The following is a 19,908-nucleotide window of genomic DNA, read 5'->3' as shown; positions in this document are numbered from 1 at the left end:
CAATGCCCTGCTCCAAGCTTCTGTCCTGCTACCTGCACCTTCCACCTTAGGACTGACACAGGTGAAGCTGCGAAATTATATCCAACAATGGGTGTGTCTGCTTTGTTAGAAAAGGCACTTGAAGACCAACACCCTGAAAGAGACAATGTTTACATGTTTACACTCTCTGCTAACCTACAAGCCACACGTATCTTAATATTGGCTGATACTGGTCACATATTGTGTTAAGCAACTATATAAGTTAATAATAAGGATTATTAAGTTAATAATAAGGATTATCTTATTTAGTTTACAACAACTCCATGAGGCAGAAAACAGTATCATCCCCATCATACAGATTAAGCTAGAACACAGAGGAAGCTTAAGTTATACACGCAAACACAAAGACAGTATGCAGCAGAGCTGGGACTTGAACTTGGACACTGATTCTAGAGCCCAACCAAACACTAACCACCCAGTCATCTCTCTCATGCAAAGACCGATCAGTCCCATCCCAAGAAATTCTAAGATCAGCAATGGCTCCTATACAATCATCCTTCCCAAATTCTGAAACACTTAGGACACAGAGAACCCATTAGGAAATGCAGGGAGTAAGTCTAGGATGAATAAGGGAAGGCCTCCTGCAGAGAACAGATAATAAAGTCAAGGAGGGAGTGAGTAACCAGTGTCGGAGTTTGAGAGTCGCGCCTTTGAGAGGGTCACTGGAGCAGGGAGCCAGCCCTACCCACCCCACCCTGGGGTCAGAACCCTGGATTCTGAGGACCTAGGGGCTGTGTAAGTCCCCCTGGGAAAGCCAAGGCAAGAAATGCTGGCTAGCTGATTCATGTACTGGACTTGAACCACCTTTCTTGCATCTGAGTTCCTAAAGGGAAATTAAATGCTGAAGGATATTTGCCTTTTATGATCCTCCGGAGCCCGGGCTTATTTATATGGTGATGGTTAATGAAACAATCAAGTGTGTGCATGAAAGCTAAAACAGGGATTGAAACTCTTCAATTTTCCTCCGCAATAACGAGCACTAGGCTCAGGCTCTTACCCCGCATTTCACATCCATTAATTATTTCAGTGACTCCAGTTACAATTAACAAGGATTCAGCCATGTGTGTTAAATCTTAACATTCAGTTTTCTCATCCATCAGCTGAGTGGGGGATGTGCAGAAGGGAGGGCTGGACGGCAGGATGAGGCTCTGAAGTCCTTCCTTAGCTAAACGGTACTGATCCAGACCTATGTGCCCAACGCACGCTATGTGCTTCACCTGCTTTACCTCACTGAATCCTCACAATATAATTTCAGCAATTGTTTTAAACTCTCTTATGTCATCACTGCCTCCCAGGTAACCCCTCAGAACCTGCACTTGATTCTCCACAAGGCTCCTCGTATGCCCCGCTCTGTCCTCACACCCCGCTGCTTCATCTCCAGATACGTTCCTACTTCACCCTCCAAAAGGCATAGTCTCCCCTCAGCAAAACCCCCCGTGTCATTGCCCCCTTCTCTTAGAGATGCACCACCTTCTTGCTCTTTCTGCAGACAGGCTCCCCTAAGGACACACTTCCCCTCAGTCCTCCCAGGCGGGGGGCTGGCTTTCCCCTCACAGTCCTCATACCACTGGGCCTAGAGAAGGCGGGGAGGGAGCACATATCTCTCTTGCTGTTCCTTATGACTTCCAGACCTTTCTCCTTCTCTCCTCCCTAAGAACACTGAGTTCTGAACCATATTTCATCAGACTATGTCACCCATTATTCCATATCATTGGAATCTGCAACAATGGGTCAATCCCTGTCATTTCTCCATGGTTTTAGTTCCTGCTATTTAAATTCTTGATACTTTAATATATACATAGACCATCCTTTTAACGTCCTGACTCAGTTTTATGAGCTCATCTCCTCCAGTGGTCTTACTTTAGTCACGATGAGCCTACCTGAGCCTATACCTGTCATGATCAATAAATGCAAACTCTCCATAATATCTGACTACTAGCTCAAATTTTTATATCTCCCTCTAATACCCCAACTCTGTCAATCTTTTGCCTACCCCCAAGACTTCCAACTCACTAATCTAACCATCTTTTTTTAATACACCTTATTTTTTAGAGCAGTTTTAGGTTCACAGCAATATCGAGCAGAAGGTACAGAGTGTTACTATACACCCCCTGCCCTCACACACGCATAGCCTCCCCGATTATCAGCATCCCCCAGCAGAGTGGAACACTTGTGACAACTGATGAACCTACACTGACACATCATTAGCAGCCAAAGTCCATACTTTATATTAAGGTTCACTCCAGGTTTTATACATTCTGTGAATGTGGGCAAATGTATAATGACATATATCTACCATTGTGGTATCATGCAGAGTAGTTTCACTGCCCTAAAAACCCTCTATGCTCCACCTATTCATCCTTCCCACTCCCCAACCCCTGGCCACTGTGATCTTTTTACTGTCTCCATAGTTTTGCCTTTTCCAGAATGTCATATAGTTGGAATCACACAGTATTTTTTAGCCTTTTAAATTGGCTTCTTTCACTTAGTTATATGCATTTAAGGCTCCCCCATGTCTTTTCATGGCTTGATAGTTCACTTCTTTTTAGCACTGAGTAATATTCCACTGTCTGGATGTACCACAGTTTATTTATCCATTCACCTACTGAAGGACATCTTGGTTGCTTCTAAATTTTTGCAATTATAAATAAAGCTGCTATAAACATCCGTATGCACGTTTTTGTGTAGACATAGTTTTCAACTCCTTTGGGTAAATACCAAGGAGCATGATTGTTGGATCATATGGTAAAAGTATATTTCATTTTGTAGGAAACCACCAACTTTATGTTTAAAGTGGGTTTCTTGTAGACAACATACAGTTGGGTCTTTCCACATTCCTTCTCCCCTGGAAGTCCTGTCTCCCTTCATAACAGCCTCAATTCCATGGACTATCATTATAATCTCCCCCACATACATCTCAGTTCCTCTGCCCCTCTCTTGATTTCTTGTATCTTTTGGCAAAAAAATACAATCCTGGTAAAATCTAATTGTCTGCTGGCACCCAGGGAGGTGAATGTGGTTACAGAGAATCAACCACACTAGCTGGTCTCATTTTAAATTTCTAACCATGAACTTTAAATGGGCTCTTACTGTTCTTCAGCAATAATATCCTGTCTCCTTAATTAATTCACTCTTAAATCTCCCTAAAATCTATTTCAGACCTCCTCTCCTCAAACTCCATCACCTTCTCCCCAATTCTTACTCTCAGCTGATAATTTTTCTTCCTATTTCACTAGAAAAAAAATTGAAACAATAGAAAGAAAATGTCTACAGAGTCCTACCACCAATGCATCCATCTACTAGCCTCCTCACTCACATACTTGACCTTCCCTCCCACTATAGATAAACCGTATGTGATTCCATTCAAATTCATTCCTCTATTTATACACTATACCTAATCTTCTGTCATATACACTGTTGAATTACTGGATTCATACAATGTTATACTGATATCATATACAATGACCAGCATAATTATCTACTGGAAAATTCCCATCAACATAAAAAATATTATGGTTTCTCCCATAAGGAGAAGGAGGGAAAGAAGGAAGGAAGGAAAGAAGGAAGGCATGCAGGCAAGGAGGGGGGAAGGGAGGAAGAGTGAGAGAGAAGAAAACAGAAAGCTTCTCTTGACTCCACTTCTCACACCAGCTACTTATACATTTCTCTACCCTCCTGTTTAATAAAACTCCTCAAAAGGGCTGTCTGTATTACTGGCTTCAATTCTTCTCTCTCTTCTCATTCTTTAATCCTCACCAGTCACACCCTCCACTCAAAACTGCTCCCATCAAGGTGACCAATGACCTCCAAGTTGCTATATCCAATGATCAATTCTCTGTCCTCCTCTTATTTGGGAATAATATTATACTATCAGCTTTATAAGGTAACTGTGACCATTTAATGAAATACTACAATGTTTAGAAACCTTTTATTGTAATCATTTCTTAAAAACTCAGCCTAAAGGTCCAAAACGGAAAACCTCCTAGGTTTACAGCATGCACATGTATGTTGATTTATCTCTGTTTGTATTTCAGTTGGAGCTTTCAATAAACACTCCTTCCCCATAACTGGGTCTCTGAAGGGAAGAGAGGGGGGTGTGGATTTGAGGCCCACACTCTTTTTCAATCTAATTTCTAAGGTCTCCATGGAGGAATAAGTGTTAATTATCCTGTATTGTGTGGGTGCCTCCACAGCATCAGTCTGAGAAATTCATTTAACTTTTCACCAATCAGAATAATGAGCTTCTCTCTCTCTCTTCTGATTTAAGTTTGTCAGTAGCTTTGAAAAAGTTTGAGAATTGGGGTTTTTAACCAAAGTCAAACAAACTAATAAGTTCCTAAAATTGGTGTTGTCAAAACAATAGCTTGAGCACCAAAAGTTCAAGGTATCAAAATAACATGTTAGATCATTTTGGTTTGTCTTCTGTGTTAAAGCCAGAGATTCATCTCAGTAATAAGTGAGTTTGTGAAATTTATGGACCAAAAAGGAAAGGGAAGAAATTCTGGGCCAATCAAAAATCAAAGAATCTCTGTTAATATCTGTGTTGAGCAGAGCACAATAAATAAATGGTGGATGAATATTCTAAAAACTGTTCAATACATTGACCAAATAAAACACTCTGAGCAAATAATTTTGGGTTGAAAGCCAGCAAAAAATTGTTAGCAACATTTTGTTCCTAGAAATAATACTTTGTAAATCTTCAAACCAATGTAAAAGCATCTAACTGACCATTTTATTAGTCATATTAATAAATGCTTCTAAGCTTAAGTGTTCAAGAGCAAACAATCCATATGTGCAAACAAGATGCTTACCTATGTAGAAAATTCCAAAGAATCTACAAAGCACAAGTAAGTGAGTTTAGCCAGGTCATAGGATATAAGGTTAACATACAAAAATGAATCATATTTCTATATACGGTAATGAATAATTAGACACCAAACATTTTTAAAATATTTCCAATAGTTAAAAAGTGAAATATTTATACAAGTCTTACAAAACATATGTAGACTCTATAGGCTGAAAGCTATAAAACACTAATGCAAGAAATCAAAGAAGACCTAAATAATGGAGAGATAACACCATGTTCATGGTTTGGAAGATTCAACACAGTTAGGATGTCAGTTCTCCCCAAACTATCTATAGATTTAACATAATTCCAATAAAATTCATAGCAGAATTTCTTGTAGATATGAACAAGCTTATCCAAAAATGAATATGAAAAAGAAAGGAATGAGAAAAGCCATAACTGCTTTTTTAAGAATGGTAAAGTTGGAAGACTCAAAGTACCTCATTTTTAAGACTTAACAAAGCTATAAAAATAAAGATAGTGGGTGTTAGTGAAAAATAGATATACAGATCAAGGAAACAGAATAGAAAGCACAGAATTAAACCCATACAAATATGGTCAACAATTTCTGACAACTGTGCAAAAATAACTTGATGGAGTGAGAATAATATTTCAACAAATGAGGCTGGAACAAATAAATATCCATGTGCTATAAAAGGAACCCTGGGGCTTCCCTGGTGGCGCAGTGGTTGAGAATCTGCCTGCCAATGCAGGTGACACGGGTTCAAGCCCTGGTCTGGGAAGATCCCACATGCCGCGGAGCAGCTAGGCCCGTGAGCCACAACTACTGAGCCTACGCGTCTGGAGCCTGTGCTCCGCAACAAGAGAGGCCGCGATAGTGAGAGGCCTGCACACCGCGATGAAGAGTGGCCCCCGCTTGCCGCAACTAGAGAAAGCCCTCGCACAGAAACGAAGACCCAACACAGCCAAAATTAAATAAATAAATTAAAAATAAAAAAAGGAACCCTGACCTGTACCTTACACCTTATGTAAAAGTTAACATAAAATGGTTCATAGACCTAAATATAAAATGTAAACTATAAAACTTCTAGAGGACAACACAGGAGGACACATCTGAGACCTTGTGTTAAAAAAGATTTCTTGGGCTTCCCTGGTGGCGCAGTGGTTGGGAGTCTGCCTGCCAATGCAGGGGACACGGGTTCGAGCCCTGGTCTGGGAGGATCCCACATGCCACGGAGCAACTGGGCCCGTGAACCACAACTACTGAGCCTGCGCGTCTGGAGCTTGTGCTCCGCAACGGGAGAGGCCGCGACAGTGAGAGCCCCGTGCACCGCGATGAAGAGTGGCTCCCGCTTGCCACAACTGGAGAAAACCCTCGCACAGAAACGAAGACCCAACACAGCCAAAAATAAATAAACTCAAAAGTTAAAAAAAAAAAAGATTTCTTAGCTTATGACACCAAAAGCATAATCATAAAAGAAAAAGTGATAAATTTGGACATCACCAAAATTTAAAACTTCTATTTTTTGAATGATACTGTTAAGAGAATGAAAAGATAAACCACAGACTAAGAGAAAATATTTACAAACCCTATCTCTTACAAAGGAATTATATCCAGAATATATATAAGAACTCTCAAAACTCAATAATAAGAAACTCAGTATTTTAAAAAAACTAACAAAGGATTTGAACAGACACTTCATCAAAAAGATACAAAGATGGCAAATAAGCACATAAAAAGATGCTCAATATCATTAAGCCATTAGGGGATGCAAATCAAAACCACAATGATATACCAAAACACAGAAAATAAACTGACCATGGAGAGAACATGGAGCAGCCAGGACTCTCATAATTTGTTGGTGGTAATTGGCAGCTCTTATAAAATTAAACATATACTTACTATATACTCAGCAATCCCACACTTAGATATTTACCCTGAAGAACTAAAAACTTATCCTCACACAAGAACCTGTACATGAATGTTTATAGAAACTTTATTCATAATTGCCAAAAACTGGGAATAACCAAATCCTTCAATGAGTGAACGTATAAACAAACTGATACGTGCATGCAGTAGATATGAAATAAAAAGAAATGAGGGCTTCCCTGGTGGCGCAGTGGTTGAGAATCTGCTTGCCAGTGCAGGGGATACAGGTTCGAGCCCTGGTCTGGGAAGATCCCACATGCCACGGAGCAACTAGGCCCGTGAGCCACAACTACTGAGCCTGCGCGTCTGGAGCCTGTGCTCCGCAACAAGAGAGGCCGCGACAGTGAGAAGCGCGCGCACCGCGATGAAGAGTGGCCCCCGCTTGCCGCAACTGGAGAAAGCCCTCGCACAGAAACAAAGACCCAACACAGCCAAAAATAAATAATTAATTAAAAGGAAAAAAAAAAAAGAACAATTACTAAAACTTTAAAAAAAAAAAAAAGAAATGAACCATTAACACACACAACAAAATGGATGAATATACTGAGTGAAAGAAGCCAGTCTCAAAGGATTATATACTATATGATTCCACTTATATGACATTCTGGAAAAGGCAAAACTCTAGGGCCTCTTTGTTCCATGCCCAGCACAGCTACAGCTCGTGGTCCCAAGAAGCACTGCAGCATGTAGCAGCTTCAAAGCCCTGAATCTGGACAAACTGACTTGTCTGCTAACTCTGTGCCCATCCAGCAGTCCCCACAAGCTAAGAATGGCGGTCCCTTGTCACTTTCTTTAAGAAGAGACTTGAGTATGCCCTAACAGGAGATTAAGTAAAGAAGATGTGCATACAGCAGTTCACTGAGATGGATGGCAAGGTCCACACTGATATAACCTACACTGCTGGTTTTTTGGATATCATCAGCACTGACAAGACTAGAGAAAATTTCCATCTGACTATCACACCAAGGGTCACTTTGTTGTTCACTGTATTACTCCTAAACAGGCCAAGTGTAAGTTGTGCAAAATGAGAAAGATCTTTGTGGGCACAAAAAAAGATATCTCATTTGGTGAGCCATGATGCTGACACTATCCACTACTCTGATCTCATCAAGGTGAACAACATCACTCAGACTGATTTGGGGACGGGCAAGATTACAGATTTAATCAAGTTCAATACTGACAACCTGTGTGTGGTAACTGGAGGTGCTACCCTGGGAAGGACTGATGTGATCACCAGAGATGAAGAGAAGTGAACAAATTCAGAGTGTATTTTTAATATATGGATTAGACATGAGTGAGAGACAGAGAAGAATCAAGGGTTTCTCCAGCATTTTGTGTTCTCCTCTCCATGGGCCAGTCTTGCTCCCAATCCAGTAACTAAAAACCACAAAAAGCAAGAGGTCTAGAGTTTGAAATCAGTGGTCAAAATAAGGTGGTAACTAATTAAAATTACCATTTACAAGCTTTATATTTATTATCAATTTTTATTTATTTAGGTTTTTATTTATTTTGTTATTTGTGTTATTTCCTGTTAACTACACTAAGCATTTTACATTGTTTTGGTATTGATTCTCCCAATCATTATATGGTATGTATAGTATTACAGATTAAAAACTGAGATGCAGAAGAGTTACATGGCTTGTTCTATTTCCCACAACTGACAAGTAGTAAAAAAGAAGTTCAAACTCCAGGCCTTTCTGACTTCAAAACCTGTGCACTCATCTACTACACTACAGAATCTGTTGGGTATTCAAATATCCATATCCCAGCCCACCCTTTATTTCTCCAAGTTAGTTGAGCGTCAGCCCCAATTAAGTCTCTAGTTTTAAGTGTGCTAAGTAGAAGGGAACATGCTGCTCACCAAGGGGAACCATGGTGAGAGGGAAGAGCACAGGATTTGGGTCAGACCGACCTGTCTTGAAACTTGGCTCTACCACTTAGTCGCTATGTCATCTTAGACGAGTACACTGCTCCAATAGATTCAACAAGCATTTACTGAGTGCCTATCATGTTCCAGGAAATATTCTAGGCTCTAATGATATATTTGTGAACAAAACAGCAAAGATTCCTGCCCTCGAGAAGCTTTCTAGTGAAAGATATGGACAATAATTATAATAAATAACATGTATAGATGTCATAAAGTCATAAGTACTATGAAGAAAAAAAAAGCAGGAAAGGGTGATTGCAAATGGAGAAGGGTTACAATTTTTAAAGACAGTCAAGGAAGGCTTCTGAGAAAGTGACATTTGAGCAAAGACTTAAAGGAGTTAAAAAAGTTGTTCATGTAGATACCTGGGGAAAGAGCATTCCAAGTAAAGAGAATAACTAGTACAAAGGTCTAGTCCATGCCAAGTGTGTTTGAAGAATAGCAGGGGGGTCAGAGTGGCTGGAGTGGACTGAGGGAGGGAGAAAACCACAGGAAATGAAATCAGCGAGAGAATGGAGAGGCTAGATAATGTATGTCCTTATAGGACAGTATGATGACTCCACTTTTACTCTGAGTGGATGGGGAGCCACTGGAGGGTTTGAGCAGACCAGTGCCATGACCTGACTACTTTCCCTAAATGTCTGACTGATGTATGGAGAATAGACTATGGAAGACCAGGATAGAATCATAGAATCAGGGAGGCCAGTAAAGAGTCTCTTGGTTAGTCCAAGCAAGAGATGATGATGGCTTAGACCAAGGTAGAAATAGTAGAATTGGTGAAAAGAGGTCAGATCTTTTATATATATATATATATATATATATATATATATATATATATATATATATATATTTTTTTTTTTTTTTTTTTTTTTTTTTTTTAGAAGGTAGAGCTGGTAGGATCTGCTACTAAATTATATGTCGGTTTTGAGAGGAAGAGAAGAATCAAGTATAAATCCAAGATTTTTTGTCCTGGACAACTGAAAAGTTGGGGAATACTAACAAGGTGGAGAAGACCAGGTCCAGAGTTAGTTTCATTAAGTTTGAAATGCCTATTTGGCATCTAAGTGGAAATACCAAGATGGCAATTGGATATATTTGACTCAAGTTCAGGAGAGAGGGCTGAGCTAAAGACATAAAATTTGAAGTCATCAGCATATGGATGGTATCTAATGATCTTAGATAGGATCACTAAGGCAATGAGTGTAAACAGACAGGAGAATTCAACAGACTGGGCACATCTTTGGGGCATTCTAAAACTAAGACATCAGGGACACGAGAATTAATCAACAAAGACGCAAAAGTACTCATTCAGGAAGAAAAACCACAGAAAAGTATGTTATGCTAGAAGCCAAGTGAAGAATGTGTATCAAGGAGGAGGAAGTGATCAGCTATGTCAAAGCACCTAACAGGTCATGTAAGATGAGGACTGAGAAGCAACCACTGGATTTAGCATATGAAAGTCACTTGTGACCTTGAAAGGACAGTCTCAGTGGAGGCAATGGGTAGAGTGTGAAAGCCTTACTGAATGGAATAAGAAAGAGTGTAAGGAGGACAACTGTCAACTATGAGTGTAAACAAGTCTAATGAGGAGTTTTTCTATAAAATGGAACAGAAAGCTAGAGTAGTAATTGGAGAGGGAAGTGGAGTCAAGAGGAGTTCCTTCTTAAGACAAGACAATAGAAACATGTTTGTATACTAAGCCAACAGAGAAAGGGAGAAATTAACAGTGCAGGGGAGAGAAAGGAAGAGCGCAGAAGCCATGTCCTTGAGTGGCGTAAGGGACTGATATCCAAGACACAAGTGGAGGAGCTGGCCTTAGATAGAGCAGGAAGAGTAAGAAGAGGGAAAAGAGTCCATGAGCACAGATGAAAGCAGACCATGTGGATGGTGCGACCATGTGAAGCTTCTCTTCCGATGAGCACTATTTTCCAAGTAAAATAGGAAACTAGGAGGGGGATGAAGTGTTAGAAAACTGAGACTAGAGAGGTATGAAATGCTTGTTTGGGACAGGGAGGAGGGTAAATAGCCCAGGAGCACCGCGGACTGCTTGAGGTTGGAGGTAGTGAGTTTACAGCACGCCTGCTCAGTGCAGGTGTGTGCTCTCCAGCCGCGTTAACTGTGCAGAGGCGGGAGCAGGGTAGTGGAGAGCTAGACGCAACCAAGGTCAGGCTTTCATCCAGTGAGGAGGACAAAATAAGAGGAGGGTAAGAGAGTTGATGTGTGCAAGGATGATGATAAAGACTACCCATAAAAGAGAAGCTCTGCGAGGAGGGAGACAGGGGCCTGAGGGGGACGAAAACCAGTGAAAAGGTGGTGTGGTCAATGGCTTGTAGGTTTGGTGGAATCAAAGGACTGCTAGAATTGGGGTCCCAGGTGAAGAAAGCTGGACATATAGGAGGTAGTGGTCAGAGAGAGGGAGACCTAAAGTTAGGGTCGTGGAGGAGCTGCAGTTACTGGGAATAACTAAGAGAATGAATGGTTGAGTTGGAGTTGAGGATAAGGTCACTGGAAAAGATGGTGTCAAGGAAATGAGAGGGCAGGGTAATGGAAGGGACATCTTCTTGGATACTGAAACCACCAATAACAACAGCAGTTAATGTTGGGAGAGCGACAGTAAGACAGAAGCTAAAATCTTCAAGGAAGGTAAGAGAGTAACCAGAGATGAGTAAGTGACCAATATAAGGAAAAGTGGATTCAGCCTGTCAGTTTATCTCTCCGAGTCTCAGTTTTCTCGCTTGTGAGCTGGAAATGCTGACAGCCCTTCTAACATGAGGTTTTAATAAGCATTAAGTAAGACGATGGAGGTAGAACAGCTGTCACCCACTGGGCCTGGCAGACTTCAGTGTGCAGGAATATGGAATTATTTGCAAAAGGGCACCTGTGAAGTCTTAGGTATATGTCTCATCTTTCCAACTAAAGTTGAGGAGCGTGGCTGAAAGGCTCGCTGAGCTCAGGGTTGACCCATTTCTCCTAATCATCACAACTCCGCAGAGATGTGCGCCCATGGCTCTCTCTGGGAGGCCTGGGCCTGGCATGACCCTCCCGTCTGCATCTATCCATACCCATGTCCATATCATCTCTGTCTTCCTGGCAGGCCCCGGCCTGCCTCCTCCAGCCATCTGCAGACACCAGGCATGTTGCCTTCCAGACTGAGGGTCTAATACAGAAGGCAAAAAGCAAACCAGCTGTTTTGGCTGCTCTGGTGTGTCTCCCTTTTTTATGGCCCGGCTAGCTGAAAGAGCCCAGGGAAGTGAAAGTCTCTAATGAAGTGGTACCTTCTATTCTGAACTGCACTGAACCCAGAAATGCGCAGAGGCTCTGGGACAGCACAGTCTGACTTGCCCATGACAGTCTGCCTGAGCTGAGCGTCATTTTTCTACCCAGCATGTCCAAAGCACCCTGCTTATCCCTAAATTCTGTATAGAAATGAAGGGTAGCCACTCTTGTCTGAAAACATTTTCTTGACCCTTTCCCTTCTCTTAGCAAACAAACACTTATCAACACTTACTTCTTTCTCTAACGCAAAGGGACATTTTGAAGCAGCAGTGCTGCAAGGAGAAACAAATCATTAATTTAGAAAAATTGTTGAGCTTCTGCAGTTTGCCAGCCTCCCATCTATTTGCTGAGGAATCCAGGATCTGGAAAAGCAAAACTGCACTCCTATTTACCACTCTCAGGGCTTTTGACATTGATTAACACTGAAAGTGACATTTGGTTCTTGTGTTGCTTCTGAATAGACTTGTTTCAACTAAGAAACCAATAAGGAAGCCTTTAGGGGAAAATATTTTTGGGGCGTAGTGGTTTGAAGGTGACATGAAACATTCTTTTGTCCAACATTTTGGATCATTATCTGGAATTGAAGCAGTGTGTTTTAGGGGAGAGAGAAGTTGGCATGTCACTAGGAAAGGCAGTCAGCCTCTGAAAGATAATTTAGAAACGTATGCCTAGGGAGGAGACGAGAGAAACCCAGAGGCAACTCACTAAAAAAAACAAAACAAAACAAAAAAGAGGTCAAGGTCTGAAAATGATTATTCAACAGGCAAGTAATTTAAGGTGTCATGATTTGCTGTACAAAAGGATCTGTGGTAAGAAAGGATTCTGTTAGATTTAAATTACATTTGATTTTTAAATTTATAATTTACAAGCAGATTTTCCAGCACGTTAAAAGAAAGCACACCTGTGTACATTTTTTCCCCAAATTTAGCATATCAGCCATATCTTTCCAGTAAACTTCCTGCGTAGAGCAGTTGCCATTACAGATTGGTGGTAAATGAGTTAAGTGATATTTCTATCAGCCTTAAAAGTGCATTTCCTTATAGCTCCTCCCTCAGATTTGGCTCAAAATTAGGCAAGGAGAACTGCTGCTTTCAAAGAGCTCAGGGTGGGCTTTGGTAGGCATCAGTATTACTTAGAGAACGAGGTTAAAAGACAGATTCCTGGGCCTCATCCCCAGGAATTCTGAGTCAGTAAGTCTGCAACAGGGCCTGGGAATCATAGTTATAGCATGCGCCCAAGGTAACTCTGATACAGGTGGCTGAGGAGCACACCTTGACGAATCTTGGCTTAGAGAAGATGCCCTCTAGATTGTTGTGTCAAGAGAAGTTGCCCTGCCTTCTGGATCCAGCATATCCTCTGGTTCCAACGCACTCTATAAGCTCACGCTTGGTGGACAGTTTTGCTGATCGACACTGCTATGCTAGGCAAACCCATCTGTGGGGCTCAGTGTGACACACCCCTGATTTCTCTTTATTCTGTTAGAACGATTACAGGAAGTTATCTATGCAATGCAAGGATTTTGTGGTGGGCGTGCTGGACCTATGCCGAGACACAGAAGAGGTGGAAGCGATTTTAAATGGTGATGTGAACTTCCAAGTCTGGTCCGACCACCACCGTCCAAGTCTGAGCCGGATCAAACTCGCCATTAAATATGAAGTCAAGAAGGTAAGCTTCCCCACTGCTCCCGGCCTTCCCAACTCCAGGGCTGCTGGCCTACCTTTGTGTTCATGCTTATTTTCTGTTCCCACAAGAGGACGGTGACAACACTGATTACCCGACTTGCCTCTAGACAGGGAACTTCCAGACTTGCAAGACTGCTCAGAGCTCCTTCCTTCACCCCCAGCCCACCAGGAGAGAGAGATGAATCATGACAGTTACTCCATGAACAGGCTTCAAGCCTGGAGAACAAAAGAGCAGATTTTCAACCTCCAAGCCACTAGGCAAGGACAAGATTACAGTGAATGCTCCCATCAGCTAGCAGGCCAATTCCCAAGTTTTCATGAAAAACATATCACTCAGCTCTGTGAACAGCATTTATTGAGCTTTCCCTGTGTGCCTGGGGACTTGTGTAGAAAATGTCTTACTGTAGAGGATTTGTGGGATCCATGGTTCTGGGAGGCTCAGAGGAATTTCACTCGCAAGGCTTATGAAAACCTTTAATAGGAAGCATGACTAGACTTTCAAAAGAGTAAGTCCCACCTCCTCAATCAACCTCAAGGTGTCTTTAATGGCCACCAGCACCCAGTAGCCCTCACACCCACAGTGGCTGGTCAGATTGAGTCCCTAAGGAGCAAAATTCAATTATGGTTCCACTTTGGATATACTCTGGATTCTTTAGAATCTGCTCTTATGTTAGATGACATCATTCATCCTGATGAAAACTGCAGGGCTCCAAAGATCCATATGCTTAAACACCAATGTGCTTTCCACATAAGCAAGACGGCTGAGCAGTCTTTAAGGGTTTGTTTTGTTTTTCCAGCTCTTTTACAGGGTGACTACTGGGGGGACTTCCAATGCCCCCAAATTGGCCTCTTGGCATTTCTCCTCTTGTCTGATTATCTTAATTTGTGTGGGATGAACCATCCTTCAACAAACCACATATATCTGTGGTATTCATCTAGAGAGAGCTTCCAAGTTTGATAAAAATCTTCTTGTCCTTTTAATTTTAATAATAATCAAAACTTCTAGGAAAAATAGCTTTTTTCAAAGACTCTGAGTCCTGAAGATAAAATTGATAAATCATGGGAAAGGTGGCCTTAGATTAATATTCAAAAGCATAGAATTACAGGAGGGGAGGAGTCAGGCTGCAGTTTCAAGTATGTACAATCCTATTTACTTAGCGTAGGGAAACTCACTTTTTAGCTTATCTCAAGAGCTCACTGAGACGCTTCAGCAAAGCACAGCAATCCCTTTCTAAAGGTGCTGAGATATCCATGGTCTTGGGGTTCAAAGAAACCCTGCGGAAGAGACTGCTTGGTAATGAATGGTAACAAGCCTGAGTTTCTAGCATTTCCTTCCTTCCCCAAGCCACAGTATTCTCCTGCTTCCCAACACAGGGTGAAAGGTGAAGATGTATTTGACACCCCAAAGAAAAGATGATGTTTGCAGATTTACATTCACAGTTTTGGCTATTCACAAGCAATTCCAACAGCCCATGAAAATGCAAGCATTCACCGTTTTTCGGAAACACAAATCCAACTTAGCAACACAGTCACTGAGGGTAAATCACTGAGCAAGTCCAGAGTCTGGCTACCACTTCAGAGCCTATATGTATGTTCCTTCTCATTGTCAACTACCAAGTACAAAACAGCCCTGGTGATGAATGAGAAGGAAAAGTGAAAACACTCTATGAACATGACAGTTTTGGTCAGAATAAAAAGGTTTTGTGAGGGAAATTATTTACTCTAGTGGTATTTGCTAATTAGGAGAATCATAAAGGTCTCAAGAAATACTCATCATGAATGTCAAGTGTCTGCTGCAATCTATAGGTAGGAAGATGATAAATGACCTGCATAAAATGTCAGCCTTGCTCATTTCAAAATCTCCAATAGGTAAATTCTCTCAAACCACATATGCCATCATTCGAGAGCAGACAGACTCATAGTTTTCCTTGACATTTATTCTATCGTGAATTACCAGCGAAAATACATAACATTTTAAAATCTTATTGATATTATAATGAGATTTCATTTTTAATTTATGAACTTTAGAATGCTTGCATGGGCACAATCTAACCCTGGGTCTCTGAATTATGAAACTACTAGCACCAAGGCTTATTTACAACTGACATATATATGTGTCGTAAGGCTGGAATATAAAACCATAAAAAAATTCCTAAGGCTCTGCCACATATCAAATCAAACCATTAATTCAGTGATTAAAACAAACTAGTTGCTCTTGGCAGTTCCATGAGCTGCTAATAGGTGACCTTAAAAAAAGTTTTTGTGTTCAAATAAATTTAGAGACCTTGAGTCAAGCAGAGTCAAAAAGACTTCTTTGCTTAAAGACATTATAGAACCTTGATCATGCATTGCTACCCTAAAAGAAGAAGGGTACAATGTGTATAACTTGACCACAGAACTCCCTTTCTCATGGAGCATCTGGTAAAACTAGTTTTCCATGTAACAGTATTTGGGAAACTCTAATATAGAATCAGCCTTTATATTTCTGAAATGCATAGATCTGAGTGAAATGGGTGCCACTCTGTGGCTGGTACTGCACCCCAGATCATGTCCTTCATTTGAATGTTTGCCTCTCTTCGGGCATCACCCTCATGTCTGGTCCTCTGGCTGCCACAGCCATAATGTCAGCCTCCGTTACATAAAGACAATTACCCCACCATGGCACAAGGGACCACCTGGTAAAGAGGAAGGAATGATGAAGAGGGTGTCAGGAGATTTCTAGCATGATTCTTACATTTAATGACCAGATGGTCTTGGATAAGTCTTTGAAGATCTCTGGGCCTCATTCCCCTTCTGAAAAATAGGCATATCCGCTTTTGCTTCACAGGGTTTCTGTGAACTTTCAAATGAACTGGTATGACAGGAAATGCTTTGGAAACTGAAAAGGTCTCTACAGCTCCACAGGGAAGCATCAGCACTGTCACTGAGTGATGCTATGCTCCCCCTTCCTTGGGACTAGAGGGGTCCTTTTATCCCCAGAGACATTCCCTAGCTTGTCCTTTGTTATCTTCCCAGAGAATGATGGAAATGTCCCCCTGGGTAAGGACATCATCCCTATAGCCTAAAACTCCTCCCGCAAAGACCAAAAGGCCTTGTGAGGATACGGCTGCTCTCCAGGACTTCTGCCTTAATAGGGTGACTCAGCCTTCCCACCGCGTTTGGAGGGCAGTGTTGGAGAAGTGGCTAAGAAGGTACCCTTAGAGGTTAATCACGGTCCAACCACTTATTAATGGGGTCACTTAAGCAAGTCACTTAGCCTCTCTGTGTCTCACTTCCCTCATCTATAAAGTCTGGTTAATAATGCCTACTTCATTGAATTGTTATAAGAATCAAATGGAATAAAGCACGTGTGCCTCAAATAGCCCCAGGCCTCACCAGCCTGTGGGTATAAATGAGGCAGTGTTACTAAACACATTGCACTGGCTTAGAGTCAGTGTTCACATTACTTAAGACATTTCTGTTATCCATCTCAGTCCCCCCAGCCTTTACAGGCCACAGTCCCTTCAGAAGCCAAGCATGCCTCTTGAAGAAGCAAGGAGGCTTCTTCCCCATACTGAGTCACAGTTAAGCCCAGAAGCAACTCTACTTTTGCTTCACAGATAAAGAAAACAATCCCTCCAGCTTTGGCCTACAGCCCCAATATATATACAGGCCTTGGTCTTCTCCCCCAGGGCCAGCCTGAGTGACAGACATCTTGCCGACTCCTCCGTTTCCAGCTCTGTCTCCAGGGAACATGCATAAATATCCTTCTTAAAGACTCTCCCCTCCCCCTGCACATCAACTCTAAATAAATGCTTGGGGACTCTGAGTCACACCAACTGGGAAGACCTAACCAGTCTGTGATTCATTCAGGTGCAGCTGGCCCAGTCTGCACCCGTAAAGAAAGATCAGTGTCTGGCACACGGTCGTTGCTGAGTGACTGGTTACAGAGACAAGATGCTTAGTGCTCTTTTCAGCTTGTCTAACTGAAGACCCACATCAGGGTCCTTCACTCTCATCCCTTCCTCTCTCTCCTCTTTATCGCTTCTTCATTTCTAGGCTTACGGGGAAGCTATCTCCCTTTCTTTCCCCTGTGTCATCTCTTCCTCCTTCCTGACTTCAGGTCTGCCTTAATGAGGATCAGGTGCATCTCCATTCACTGAAAGAGCTTTGTGGGCGTGTGTCCTCCAGGTTCAAAGCGCCAAAGGAGAGTGAGACAGGAGACCCGGAAGGTCCTATTTTCTACAATAGAAGCCTTAACTCCACCTGTAGAGGAGATGGAGGCCCCTCTGGACATAATTAAGCTAAGGTTTGCTACCAAAAAACATGGGAACACATGAATATTTTGTCCAAAATTATATCACTGTCATTGCAAAAAGCATGTCTATTATTAGGCAATATCACCAATAAGGGTGGTTAGTTTAATCTGACAAGTTGTTTTAGCCACGGCCTGTAAGCCCTACAGTCACTGATCAGCCTGCGGGGGATCCTGAGGAAAGTAAGACACAGTCTTGCCCTCAGAGAGCCATCAGTGTGGTGGGTACGGTGCGGACAGACAGGCTCTGACCACAGCAGCAACAGCCTCTGCACTTCGCTAGCTGAGCAAAGTAGAGTTCATAGCAGTTGCCTCTTTCAGACCCCAGGTGGCCCCCAGTTCTAGCGTCTTGACATGTGGCTTGATTTGGAGGATGCAATCATGGTACCAGCTATCTTTCCTTCCAGCTGATGAGACCCACCCACTCACCTCAAGAAGCAGCGCCACTCAGCAGAGCCTTCCAGATCCCAGAATTTCAGAGGTGCCCTTTCCTGACTCTGCCAAGCTCCTGGGTGATTCCTGGACCAGAAAGCTAGTATCACATGAAATAAAGACCTGGGACAGGACCATGGGAGGGGGAAGAATGCAGGCGGAACCCTCACTAGCCCTACTTAGTAACACAGTTCCCTTTTTCTTCACACTGCTGTACTAAGGAAATAATATCCCCTGTGATTTTCATTCACTGGCTGACTCATCATTTAACTAACATTCACTGATGTCTACTACATCACCAGCTCCGTGTTCAGCACTGGAGAGACTGAGAAGACCCAGGCCTTGTCCTTGAGCGGGGTTCATGTAGCACTGGAGAGAGATGTGTGAACAAAGGGTCACAATCCTGTCTGAGCAAGGCAAACAGGAATGGGAAGGGGACAGCATGCGGGTCAGAGGAAGCACTGACCAGCTCAGTCTAGACCTCAGGAAATTCGAAATGCTTCCCAGAAGTGGAAATGCTTGAGGTGGGGCTTAAAGGATGAGAGGTTCTGGAAGGGATGGCAATTTAGGTAGAGAGAGGTTAAAGTTAAAAAGCCACAGATATCTTAGGAAGAGTGGCACGTTTATGAAAGGAACATGTTTAGAGGGGCATGTGGCTGAGGCTGTACTATTGTGGGAAAGAAACAAACTGGAAAGTTTGTCAGCAGCAGACCCTTGAGGGGATCATATGCCATGCGCAAGGAACTTGGACTTTATCCTGCCAGCACCATCCAACAGAATTTTCTATGATGATGGAAATGTTCTGTTTTCTACCGTCTAATATGGTAGCCACTAGCCTCATATGGTTAATTAGCACTTGAAACGCGGTTAATGTAATTATGAAACTGAATTCTTAATTTTTTTAATTAATTAAAATTTCAATAGGCACGTGTGGCCAGTGGTTACTAAACTGGACAGTATGACTGTATACCCTCATTCATGCATTTAACAAGCTTTCTCTCAGTGACTGAAAAGTATGCTGTGCTAATCACTGGGGATGTGGCAGTGAATAAAAATGACGTGATACGGGCTTCCCTGGTGGCGCAGTGGTTGGGAGTCTGCCTGCTAGTGCAGGGGACACGGGTTCGGGCCCTGGTCTGGGAGGATCCCACATGCCGCGGAGCGGCTGGGCCCGTGGGCCACAGCTGCTGAGCCTGCGCGTCTGGAGCCTGTGCCCCGCGGCGGGAGGGGCCGCGATAGTGAATGGCCCGCGCACCGCGATGAGGAGTGGCCCCCACTTGCCGCAACTAGAGAAAGCCCTCGCACGAACCGAAGACCCAGCACAGCCAAAAATAAAAATAAATGAATTAATTAAATAAATAAATTTAAAAAAAAAAAAAAAAATGACGTGATATGAACCATGGTGGGGAAGACGGATATTCATCAGAACATCACACCAATACATTGTAATGTTCCAACTGAAGTCAGTGTTATGAAACAGAAAGACATGGTATTACAACTTCTAAAGGCAGATATGACCTA

The 19,908-nt window shown here is 42.3% G+C and overlaps 1 protein-coding gene and 1 pseudogene across 5 annotated transcripts in view; both read left to right on the top strand.

Annotated features, from left to right (window-relative positions):
• Positions 1-19,908, top strand: part of TRPC7 (transient receptor potential cation channel subfamily C member 7) — a 126,211-nt gene that overhangs the window by 21,069 nt on the left and 85,234 nt on the right. For 3 of the 5 annotated variants that reach the window (XM_007172189.2, XM_057540737.1, XM_028163983.2), the window contains exon 2: positions 13,462-13,644. The exons of the other annotated variants lie outside the window; for them this stretch is intronic. In XM_007172189.2, coding sequence (XP_007172251.2) covers positions 13,462-13,644 — 183 coding nt within the window. The remainder of the gene's footprint in view (positions 1-13,461; positions 13,645-19,908) is intronic. 5 annotated transcript variants of the gene reach the window in all.
• LOC103001986 (40S ribosomal protein S4, X isoform-like) lies at positions 7,416-8,029 on the top strand (annotated as a pseudogene).

The sequence above is a fragment of the Balaenoptera acutorostrata genome, chromosome 2 (assembly GCF_949987535.1).
Source record: "Balaenoptera acutorostrata chromosome 2, mBalAcu1.1, whole genome shotgun sequence".
Taxonomy (NCBI): domain Eukaryota; kingdom Metazoa; phylum Chordata; class Mammalia; order Artiodactyla; family Balaenopteridae; genus Balaenoptera; species Balaenoptera acutorostrata.
This window is presented reverse-complemented; position numbering and strand designations above follow the sequence as displayed.